The 10,821-nt window shown below is 64.5% G+C and overlaps 1 protein-coding gene across 2 annotated transcripts; it reads left to right on the top strand.

Annotated features, from left to right (window-relative positions):
• Nucleotides 1-653: 653 nt before the first annotated feature.
• TMEM59L (transmembrane protein 59 like) lies at nt 654-7,098 on the top strand. 2 transcript variants are annotated; one of them, XM_006028877.2, is made up of 7 exons: nt 654-870; nt 1,239-1,333; nt 2,472-2,618; nt 3,279-3,387; nt 3,598-3,709; nt 3,874-3,991; nt 4,257-7,098. In XM_006028877.2, exons 1-7 carry the CDS (start codon nt 657-659, stop codon nt 4,416-4,418), a joined length of 957 nt encoding a protein of 318 aa, XP_006028939.2. In that variant the 5' UTR covers nt 654-656; the 3' UTR covers nt 4,419-7,098. The 2 variants fall into 2 exon arrangements, with proteins under 2 accessions (XP_006028939.2, XP_025066038.1); XM_025210253.1 differs by having other exon boundaries at nt 3,850-3,991.
• Nucleotides 7,099-10,821: the final 3,723 nt, after the last annotated feature.

The following is a 10,821-nucleotide window of genomic DNA, read 5'->3' as shown; positions in this document are numbered from 1 at the left end:
GATGCTCGCGGTTCCTCCGCAGCTCATGAAACCGCAGGCCGAGGCAGGGGCCCCGGCCGCCGCACGCCGTGCCGCAGACCCGCAGACAAACGCATGTCGGTGAACCAGCGCCCGGGTCCGGGCCGGGCGGGCGCTGGCCCCCGGCACCGATGTGGTTGCGGGGCTCTGCTTTCAGCCCCCGGGCCCGGCCCGGCTCGGCTCTGCCGACTTTCCCTTTGTTCTGCATTCACGGTGTCTTGGCTCCCCTCTGGCCTGTCTCCCTTCCCAGCGCTGGCTGGCGAGACGCTCCGCTGCCCGTCACTCCGCTCCCAAATGTCGCCTTGTTGCCTTTGGGCTCCAGGGACAGGGCTTCGCTCCTGCGTCCAGTGCTGACCCCGACTAGCCCGATCGGGGCAGCGCCGGGTTGTCCGGATGGCTGCGGGATGGGGGCCGTGCTCATCAGCAGCTTGCCCCGCGGCTGCGTGGGTGCCTCTGAGCCCAGGGCAGAGCTGTTACCAGCAAGGCTCAGGGATGGCCCCGTGGTGGCATCTGATCCTGGGGGGAGACGCAGGCCCCCTGGCAAAGGCAGCTACACAGGGATTGCACTGGGCCCCGACTCTGGTACTCGACCCACGGGGGCACGGTGTCTTGGTCCCACGCATAGGAGAGGCCCCCCCATGTGCATGACTCCCAGCCCCGTGCGGGTGAGCAAGGTCCGGGCGCCGGGGCGCAGCCAACGCATGGCATGCAGCACCAGCTCCTCACTCCCCCTCTCCTCCCGGCAGGATGCTGTTCTCAACGCCTGTTACCGCGGGTGCCGGCTGTTCTCCATCTGTCACTTTGTGGATGCGAGTGCGGAGCTGAACGCAACCAGAGCTGAGTGTGAATCAGGTACAGCGCCGCGCCACCCCCTCCCCCCGCCCCGTTACACTGTCCAGAAGTCGCTTCCCCACTTACTCCTGTCAGGCTGCGCTGGCTCCCGCTCGCTCGCAGCTTCCTGCCGGGCTGGCACGGCGCCCCAGTCCGACCCCTCGCTGTCCCACACCCGTGCTGCAAGCCCCTTGGAAGTCGGGGCTCCATGGGTGCAAGCAGGGGAGCAAGCCCCAAATGGCCGCATCGGGGTTCGGATGCACAAGCCAGGCTCCAGCCTCAGCCGGGGGTGGGAAGGTGCTTGCTCCAGCTGCTCCCCCACCCCCAGCATCTCGCCTGGCGTCTGCGGCAGTGCTCCCTGACTGCTCCCTGCCCCGGTTGTCTTCCAGCTTGTGTGGAAGCCTACGCCAAGGTGGAGGAGCAATTCGGCTGCGTGACAGGCTGCAGGAAGCAGCTGCCTGAGATGGAGAACAGGAGAGACAAGGTGACAGGCTCCCCTTCCACTGGCACTAGGTGCCCCGAGGCCCAGGGATGGGCCCAGCCTCATCATCCCCAGCCCAGCCCCCAGCAGGGAGTGTGGGGGCCCGTCAAGCTCCAGGAGGGGAGCACGTGCCTTGGCTTCCCCCACACTGGCTTTGACCTGTTCCACTGTGGCCGCACGGCACCCTGTGGGCAGAGGTGCTGCCTGCCCTGGCAGCGCTCCTTAGTGTCCGGCTGCTGGTGCATGGCCTGGGACGTGATCGCACGAGCCACGTCCAGTGCTGGAAAGGGGAGCGGTACAAGTTCACGTTTCCTGTAACCTGATCAGAGAAAGCGCCTAATCGGATTAGAGCCCCGTGCTCTATTAGTCGCGGGAGGCCGAGGCACCCATGCCTGGGTGGGTGGCCAGAGCAGGGAGGCAGGACTCTGGGGTTCTCTCCCTGCAGCCAGTGCTGGTGTCCCCGGGCAGCGGCAGGGGATCAAGGAGACCGGTACCGTGTTCCCTGTCCTGGTGCTGATGGGTGGAGTGAGACCTCGGGCCAGACCTGTCCCTGGAAGAAGCCTCCCCCACCCTGTTAGCAGGGTGCTCGGGACCTTCTCTGCTTTGCTTTGGCCTCTGCTCCTTTCAGAGGTCAAGCCTGACCAGGACGAGGCACGGGGAAGTTAAGCAACTTGCCCAGGGTCAAACAGAGAACTGGTGGCAGAGCCCAGCAGTAGGAGCTGGAGGCCTGGGTCCTTGGCTGTGTGCAGGGGCAGGCTCAATGCGTGGGGCTACCAGCTAGAAGTTTGCCATGGGGCTGGGGCCTGAGCAGGCCAGTCCATGTGCCTGCATTCCCGGCATGCTCCCTCCACCCAGCTCCTTCCCTTGGGCGTCCGCATGCACGCACAGGCAGAGCCAGGTTAGCAGGCCCCATGGGGCATCGGCGGTAGGGGCAAGGCACTGACCTCAAGTCTCCTGCATCCCAGGCCCATGCCCTCAGCATCCTGTTGTTCCCAACCTCAGTGAGGGCAGGGGTGCAGTGGGGGATCGGACTGCAGAACTGGTGCATACACCCTCAGCCCTGAACTGCATTGAGTCGGGGCAGTGGGAAGGGGTGAGGGGGGTTTGTGCTCAGCTAGCCATCTCCTCCTTGCCGATCTAGAGTCTGGAGCTGAAGCCTGCATCCTTCTCCATGTTCAACTTGGTTTCCACCTTCTGCAACGACATCGTCAGCTCAGCCCAGAGCTTCATCTCCTCCACCTGGACCTTTTACCTGCAGGCGGACGACGGCAAAGTGGTGGTGTTCCAGGTAAGGCAGGCTCCCTGCATGGCTCTGGTCATGGAGACAAGTCAGGGCAGAAGCTGTTGCTGCAGAGGACCCCATCTCCCTAGCCAGTGCCCGGGTGCAGGCACCTACCTCCAGAGCAGGAGGCCAAGGCCAGGCGGGGAAGGGATGCAGGGCGGTGAGAGCTGGGCTGGTCCAGCAGGGAGGTGGGATGCTGGTCTGCACAGAGCTGTGGCCTGGAGCTGGGCTGGATTCTCTCAGCCCTGTGCACATAAGACTGGAGCGAGACTGACCCCAGTCCATAACCAGCCTTAACACCGTCTGGTGCTTGGACACCGCGTGCAGGCAATGGGCACTGAGAAAGACCATGGATGGACACACAACCTGACCTACTGACCAGCCAGTCAGCCAGTGCTTTGGGCCTCCATGGCAGGCTCCACGTCCCTGCCAGATTCATGGGGGCTGCTGCGGTTGGTCTGACAATGCTGCCCGGGGTCTCCTGGTGCCAGGCGTGGCCCAGACCCAGTGACAGCGAGCCCCTCCAGGTATTCCCACGTGTGCAACCTCAGCGACCCTCCCTCAGTGCCCAGGTCCCATGCGCTGTGCTCCCACAAGAGATTTTGGGGCCTGGTCCTGAGCTGCTTTTTCTCCCTTTCTGTTCCCGGTCGCGTGTCGGTTCCTCAGTCCCAGCCTGAGATCGAGTTCCCGGTGCCCGAGGTGCAGGCGCCCAAGCTGGACCTGACGGAGAAGGCCTGGCCCGTTGCCAGCCCTGACACCCTGCAGCCCCACACAGGTGCGGAAGGGACGGAGCCCGGCTGGCCTGGCTGCTCTGTGGGATGGGGACGGGGTGGGGAGCTGCTGGATGGGGCTTCTTCAACCTCCCCCAGGCCAGCATCTCAGCCTTGTCATGCAAGCCGGCACTCTGGTCTCTCGGAGAGCAGGGGTGGCTGTGCCCAAACTACTAGGCACGGGGCATCCCTTGGACTCGCATGTCTTGCCCCAGACCCTCGGGAGAAGCTGGAGAAACCCCCTGTGAGAGAAGCCAAGGGTAAAGCCAAGAGCCAGCACGCAGAGCCCCAGCAACCCGAGCATGACTTCCTGGGCTGCATGTCCAAGTAGGTGCTGCCTGGCTCGGGGAGCGCTGTGCGGGCAGGTGGGAGCGGGCCTCGTGGTCTCCCTGGGAGGGGGTGCTTGCCCCCAGCCCCCTGGGCGGCCCTGGCCCTGGTGACCCGTGTAAACTTGTCCTCTCTCTTTGGCGGGGGGCACTGGGCTGCTGCAGGCGCTCGGGCCTTCCTCGCTGGATCCTGGCTGCCTGCCTCTTCCTCTCCATCATGGTGATGCTGTGGCTGAGCTGCGCCAGCCTGGTGACGGCCCCGGACCAGCACGTCAAGACCCAGGTACGGAGCTGGCAGCCCTCCCCACTCCTCCAGCTCCAGTGCGCGGGTCACCCCCTGCAAGCGGAGAGCTGCATTTCAAGCCCTGGCAGGAATAAATCCTTTGGCCTCTTCTCTGCTTTGCTTTGGCCTCCGCTCCTTTCAGGAGCCTCACCAGTTCCCCCCTCCCATCTGCTTGACACCAACTACAGCAGCTGCCAGACACCCCCCCTCTACCCCACAGCCCTGCCCTCCTGCCTGGCTCATCTCCCCTCTGCTTCTCTTCCAGCCACTGAGCATCAACGATGACAAGGAGTACCTGGAGGGCCTGGCTGCCCCGGCCCCCTTCTCCCTGCACCCTGTCATCGCGGTCACCATCTGCCCAGCGGACGACAGCGAGGAGGCAGGGCCGCTGCCAGTCAAGGTGGACCTGGACAGAACCATCCTGTAGAGCCCCTGCTGCCACTGTCTCCAGGCCTCATCCCCTGTGAATGCTTGGATGCAGCCTCCCCCTCCCCTCCTGTTTGTTCCCTCCCTGCTCCATCCGTCCGCAGAGCAGCCAGGCAGGGCCGTGCACCACCAGCATCACAGGTGTGGTCGTGATGCTGCCCCTTCTCCCCCCCACCCCCTGGGCCTGGCCTTGCTATCCGGGGAGAAGGTCCCTGGGGCTGGGGCTGGGGCTGCAGAGGCATCACGTGGGGCAGAGCTCTGTGCTGACTCTTTCTGCCTGTGCTCCTGAGTCAAGTCCCATCTTCCCTGGTTCCACCCCCAGCCCCCTGGGGTGGGAGAGCACTGGGGAGTGCAGAGGGGTGGGGATCTTGCCCCTGCTTTGAACTGCCTGGGACTGAGGAGGGCACGCGAGCTGCCTGGACGGTAGGAATAGCCTCCTGTCACCTTGCTCATCTGGAGCCAGTTGGGCAGGAGTGTCCGGCTGGGGTGCAGCCTGCCTGCTGGGACGGGGGCACATGCCTCGCAGGGGAGGGTCCCGGGTGAGTTCCCCTCCCGGCAGGTCCGGCAGCCCCACTCTGGCCACCTCGGAGGGGACCCAGCTGGGGGTCCTGAGTGCATCTGGGGCTCCGGTCATGGTAGCTGGCAGGCACCTCCCCAAGCTTGTGGTTTCCTCTCTCTGCCCCTCGCCCTGCAGGATCTGAGGGAGATGAGGCCCCACAGGGCTCGGTCTAGCTCCAAGAGTGCGGCTGTGCACTTGGGGTGGCCCCGAGCCAGGGGGGAGCATCTCACTCTCATCCTCTCCGGCCTGGTCTGCATTAGAGCAACCCGTGTAACCGGTGCCAGGGGCTTGCACTGCTGCGGCTTCCTTCCCTCCTTGCAGTCAATCCAGAACGTAGATGGGGCCTGGGGGCTGCAATGCAGCGGACAGCGCAGTGCCCTGCCTTGCTGCCCTCTGCTCCTGGCATCCAGCAGGGCCCCGGGCTGTGGCAGGAGCTGCCCAAGTCGGTCATGTTTGGAGAGCAGCTGGCAGCACCAGGCTGCTGCTGTGGGATCTGGCTGAGAGCTGGCGGCCCCGAGCCAAGCCGGAGGAGGTTCCCTCCAGCTGCCAGAGCAGGAGGGCAGAGACCCCGTCACGAGCTGCGGGGGAACCCCCTGTTGTCCTGACGTGGGTCACGCTGCCCGGGCTGCTCGGATGGGCACAATGGTGCCGGAGGCAGGCCAGCTGGGAGGCCCTGCCCTGCTTTCCCAGCTTCCCTGAACCCAGTCCCAGGTCCTGAGCGCCAGCCCAAGCAGACTCCAGTGGCAGGGTGGGCCCAGGGGGCCACTCTTGCTCCTGCGTCCAGGGCCCTGGGACGAGCGTGCCAACCGCGCCGCTTCCTGTGGCTCCGACAGCTCTAGGCTGTGCGCTGACTCCCTTGGCAGTACCACGGGGCCACCGCCTATCCCCGACGTCCCACGTCCCTCTCTCACGGCTTTGCCTGCTCTGGCATGTGGGTCTGAGTCCCTGTAGCATGCTCCATCCATGCTGCCCTAGAGCACGCCCTCTGCAAAGGACGGACAGCTGGACAGCAGGCATGCCAGCCGTCTCCTCGCCTGCCGAACGCTGTCTGTACAGATTAACTTATTACCTTCCCCTCCCTCGCCTGTGTTTTTAAAGATGTATGTCTATATAGAGATCAAGCCTTCCCTTTGCTGACACCATCTCACTGGTTTCTGTAGAGTGCATCACTGCACAGAGACTTCTGTCCCTTTCCCCCCTTGATTTCCGTAGTGCTCTTTATCACTTCTACCATGTGCAACATATCTGTGTGCGCGGGACGGGGCTGTGCCATGGGGGGTGGCAAACCTGGTGGGGTGGGATGGGAGGGGGGTTGTGTGTTTTCTGGGGTGCATCCCATGGTTTCTCATTGCTGCTTTTCATCAGCGCAGCTCGGTGCAAAGCTGGTGGAGTCTGTGGTGTTGTGCTGGCAGGCGCGTGCGAGCCATTAATGTTCCCGTAGTGGAAAGCCCGTCTTGGCTGTGGCTCCGAGGGGAGCTGGGTTGAATGCGGGGGGCGGGGGGCGGAGAGTCGTGGGGCAACTGCAGATCCATCTGTGTATCCATGTCTGTCTAGAAGTGTTGGAGAGAGATGGTTTGTTGTTTTTATTTAAAATAAGAAGCCTGGGGGTAGGGGGGTGGGAGGGGAAGCTGTGAGGGGAGCGCGGGTCCGGCTGGGAGGAGTGGAATAAAGGTTTGTAAAAGACCCAGCGGCGCGTGTGGCTTTGTCGATGCTATGCGGCCGTCGGGGGAAGAGGGTTCAGGTCTCGGCGCAGGCGCAGTGCGATAGCGCTGTGGCCAGCCCCCACCGAGATGCCCGGGCTGCAGAACTGGGCAGCTGGGAGAAAGCTGGGGCATCCCTGTCGCCGGCCGGACGTGCCTCTGGCTCTCGCGCAGGGCCTGGCATCCAGCGGAGCCGTTCCTTCCCCCGCGTGATGGGGGCTGCACAGGACAGATGCCCATCTCCCTCAGGCTGGGGGCTGCCACCCCGCTGGCAAGCAGGAGGTTGCGGGGGGTGGACGTGGGGCAGGCTCTTGGCTCTGACCCCTCTCCCCAGGCAGGGGCAGTTCTGGGCCTTCCTGCCCCACCGTCCTGCACTTCCACACCGCTTTCTTCGCCTCGCTTCGCTTCCCTCCGGACCTCGCTCTCTCACCTGCTAACACTGCGGGTTGCCTGCCTGGACGAGCATTGCCAGCCCCGAGCAGCTCCCGCCAGCTTGAGGAGAGAGGGAGACTCTTGCCAGGTCAGCCCAGGACACCACCGCCTTCTTCCAAGACCATCCCATCCCTGGAGATGAGGCCCTGGGGACCAGGCAACAGCCATGCAGCAGGGCAGCAGCCCGCTGCATGGAACAAAGGAGACTTGCCACCGGCTTCGCTTAAAAGGAGACACCGCATTCCTGGGGAGAGATGGAAAACATTCCCCTGCCGAGCAAACGCCCCAGGCCGGGGTGGGTGCCACGCGGCGGGTTTCGGGAGTGGAATGCGTGCTGTGTCTGTGTGATTTGGGGGTTGTTATGGCGACACGACGGACCGGTTCCAAGTCAGCCAAGCAAGGCTGGACTGGAAATCTGTGTGAAGGGCTGGAGCTCACGTCGGCCGGGCCAGAGGCAAGCGGCAGCAAGTGTCCGAAGGCTCCTCCGGGCAGCCTCAGCTGTCGTGGGAGGCAGCGCGCAGGGGGCCGGCAGCAGCGGGAAGGGGCGGGGGGGCTTAGGGGTGTACACACACACACACACACACACACCCCGCCTATGCTCTGCTTTACGCACATGCAAGTGTTACACACATGCACCCTCTCAGCCCATAAAGGGTGCACACCTATGCTGCAGGCAGATGCAGGTGTTGCACATGTATGCATGTGTCCCTTCCACCCCCACCCCCCCACACACATGTGCATTCTCTGTGCACGGAGATAAGGGAGACTGTGTGTGCAAGGGCCTTGAAGTCCTTCCCTGTGGGTTCCTGCCCCTCCACAGGCCCCTCTGCCAGCAGCCCCCGGGGAGCCGGGCGTGGGATGCTTTGCTGGGGCTCTTGTTTGCTTTCCGAGGGAACGAGGTGCTGGTGACAGGAAAGCGCTGGACCGAGCCCTGGGCTCATTTCTCTGCGAGGGCTTCTCTGCGCCAGGGGCTGCAGCCTCACGGCCTCCCTCCAGCAGCAGCCAAGAGGCACTTTGGGCCAGCCGTGTCCAAGCCAGCGCGCCGGGACCTGGCCCCAGAGCACGGGGGGTGGACCGCGTCTCGCATGCAGCCTCGTGCCAGCGTGTCTTGGCTGGGCCGGCAGGGACCCTGTCAGCCGCTCTCCAGGCTCCAGGGCCCGTTCGATCTGTGCTCGCATCTGCCAAACAAGGAATTGTTTTTGCAACAGGCGTCGGCATCGGCGCCGACTCCCGGGGGAGAGACCTCCACCCGGGGGGACTGGCTGCAAGGGCAGAGTGGCCCCTGCTGACTCCCCCCCACCGTCGGGGTGGTGGTATTTGGGTTGCTTGGTTACGCAGTAATGTTTCAATCCCTCCCCTCCTTCCACCCAGCCTGCTGCTGCCTCTGCTGAGCTCCCCGGGGTCTCCAGCCTGGCTCCCTGCTGGCATCGCAGCCGCTCGGCGCGGCCCTGAGCCCGCACCCCCCGCGCAGCCACGTCTGGGTAGGCAGCGCGGGCTCTGCTAGTGGTACAACAACGATGTTTCCATGGCAACTGATTCCTGCGGCGAAGCTGACACGTTCCCATTGGAAAAGTAGGGTCACAGGTGCCCTGGGGTGTGCAACACCGGGAGAGTGGGAGGCCCCGCAGGGCCACGGAGCAAGGGGTGATGCCCAGAGGACAGCGGGCTCAGCAGCTCCCAGAGGCAGGGATGCTTCTGTCCTGTGCCCCTCGGCCTCCCTGTCTCTGCTCCAGGTGTGCCCACTGCACGGTCTCCGGAGAGAAGCTTGCCCCCTGATGGGTCATCTCTGCCCGTCCCTGTCTCTGCACTGGTATATTGGGCCCCGGTGCTGCTGAGCAGTGCAAAGGGCCCGCTCTGGGAGACTGGGCTGGGGGAAGCTCCTCGGCTCCGATCCAGAGCGCTGAGCTGCCGAGTCCCCGCTGCGGCCATCTGGGGAGCAGGTCTCGTTCCCACTGCCCGGCCCACGGTCCTGTGCAGCGTGAGGCTGGATCCAGCGCTCAGAGCAGGGCCTCTGCAAGGCCTGGGCACTGTGCCAGGCCTGGTCAAGCCCCAAAGGCTTGTAAGACGGAGGATTTACCCAGCACAGGGGCTGCGTTAGCATCCTGGTGAGCTCTGGCCTGCAACATGCCACGTCCCGGGCTGCAGCGGGGATCCCGTGCGTGGCTTGCTTGGCACAGAGACCAAGCCCCAGTCCTTTGGGTCCGAGTCCAATTCCTCCCTGCCGGCTTGGGGGGCAGGAGGCAGCCTCTGAGAACAGGTGAGGGGAACCCGGCTCTAAGCGGGAGGCGATGCATGAAATGGGCCCGTTCCGCTCCCCCAGCGGGCAGCCAGTACATTTCTTTCGGCCCCTTTTTCTCCCTCCCCACCCCACCCCCCCGGTCTAGTTTTTGCAGGGGAGGCAAAGCTCTCGGTGTGTGGCCTCGTCTGCGAAGAGAAGAGAAGAGAAGTCAGCAAATCAATCTGCGACGGAGTCGCCTCCCTCGCAGCCCCGAATGACAGCTGATGACAGGGTGGGCTTTTCCCCCTTGTAAGTGATCTCCTCCAGCAGAAAGCAGCATCTGTGCTCATCGCCGCCCACACAACCTCGATCGCCTCTGCGCATCCCGGCACAGGTTGGAAGGAAATTGCAGGCCGGTAGGTGGGGTCTGTTAGCCGCTGCGGAGCAGAAAACACCAGCCTTGCAAGGGATGAGCTGGAGAAGCAGCCCCCCTGCCCCTACGCCACCCCAGCCCCATCCGGGCCATGCCTCGCAGTCTCTCTCCTCCATCTGATACCTCTCAGCTGGGGGCCAGGAGCTTCATTCCTGTTTGGAAGAACAGATGTGCGTGGCAGTGCCTACCCGGCCCACTGCTGCCCCGCCAGCTCCGGCCCTGTTGCTGGTGGCTCGGCGGCTGGAGGTGGGGGTCAGTGGGATGCATGTCTTCCGGCCGGGGTCTGTTTCCCCCATCTGTTGCTCTGCGGTGGAGATGCCGCTCCCCTGCTGCTGTTCCCACCTCCCAGCATTGCCCCCTGAAGAGTCTCAGCTGGTGCAGGCTGGCCCCGGGCCACGGCTCCAGGACACGCCAGCTCCCGGGACCTCCCGTTCCCAAAACCTGCCTGTGTTCGGTGCCTCAGTGGTCGGCCGCCCAGGCCGGGGCACTGCGGGCCTGCAGCTCAGGGCTCCTAAGTGTCACCAGCTCCCGGTGGCCTGAGTAGAGGCGTCTCCAGCGGCCAGGAGCTCAGCGACTCCCTCTGTTCTTTATGCCCAGCTTGTTCCCATCACAAACCCCTACCGGCACCCAGCACCGCTGGAGAGAGGCCCCAGGCAGGGTGAGGCAATTCCCAACCGGTCCCTGCCCCGTGCGTGTGTCTGGCTGTCGGACTGGCCAGCAGCCGCCTTTCTCTGCACCGTACAAATCCCCTTGCAGAGGAAAAGGAAAGAGCTGCCGTGTTTCAGCAGGGACCTCCACAGCCTCCCGCCGGCCGCTCAGGAGGTGGGTGCACGCGGACAGCGTGCCCGGGGGTTTCTGAGGCTGGGCAGGTGAGAAAGGGGGTTTTTCACGGGGGAAGCGAAGCAGGTTAGCGTGCAGTGCAGTCAGCCGACTTGTCGCTGCTGAAGACACTGCCGGGGGGAGCATAAAATGGGGGGTCAGGCTCCTCGCTGAATTGGAAAAGGGCGGCCATTCGTGAGCTCCACCTCAGCTGCCTCTTGCTCCCGTCCCTGCCTGGTTTCT

The sequence above is a fragment of the Alligator sinensis genome, unplaced genomic scaffold (genome assembly GCF_000455745.1).
Source record: "Alligator sinensis unplaced genomic scaffold, ASM45574v1 scaffold1354_1, whole genome shotgun sequence".
In the NCBI taxonomy this organism is placed as follows: Eukaryota; Metazoa; Chordata; order Crocodylia; family Alligatoridae; genus Alligator; species Alligator sinensis.
Note: the sequence above shows the minus strand (reverse complement) of the source record. Positions and strands in the feature narration are given on the sequence as shown.

Bases quoted from the DNA above. Each gene is read 5' to 3' on its own strand.
- TMEM59L (XM_025210253.1), top strand. From the start codon at position 657: ATGTGCATGACTCCCAGCCCCGTGCGGGTGAGCAAGGTCCGGGCGCCG. The intron at 2,619-3,278 runs GTAAGGCAGGCT...TCGGTTCCTCAG, and splicing joins GCAAAGTGGTGGTGTTCCAG to TCCCAGCCTGAGATCGAGTT. The intron at 3,388-3,597 runs GTGCGGAAGGGA...GTCTTGCCCCAG, and splicing joins CACCCTGCAGCCCCACACAG to ACCCTCGGGAGAAGCTGGAG.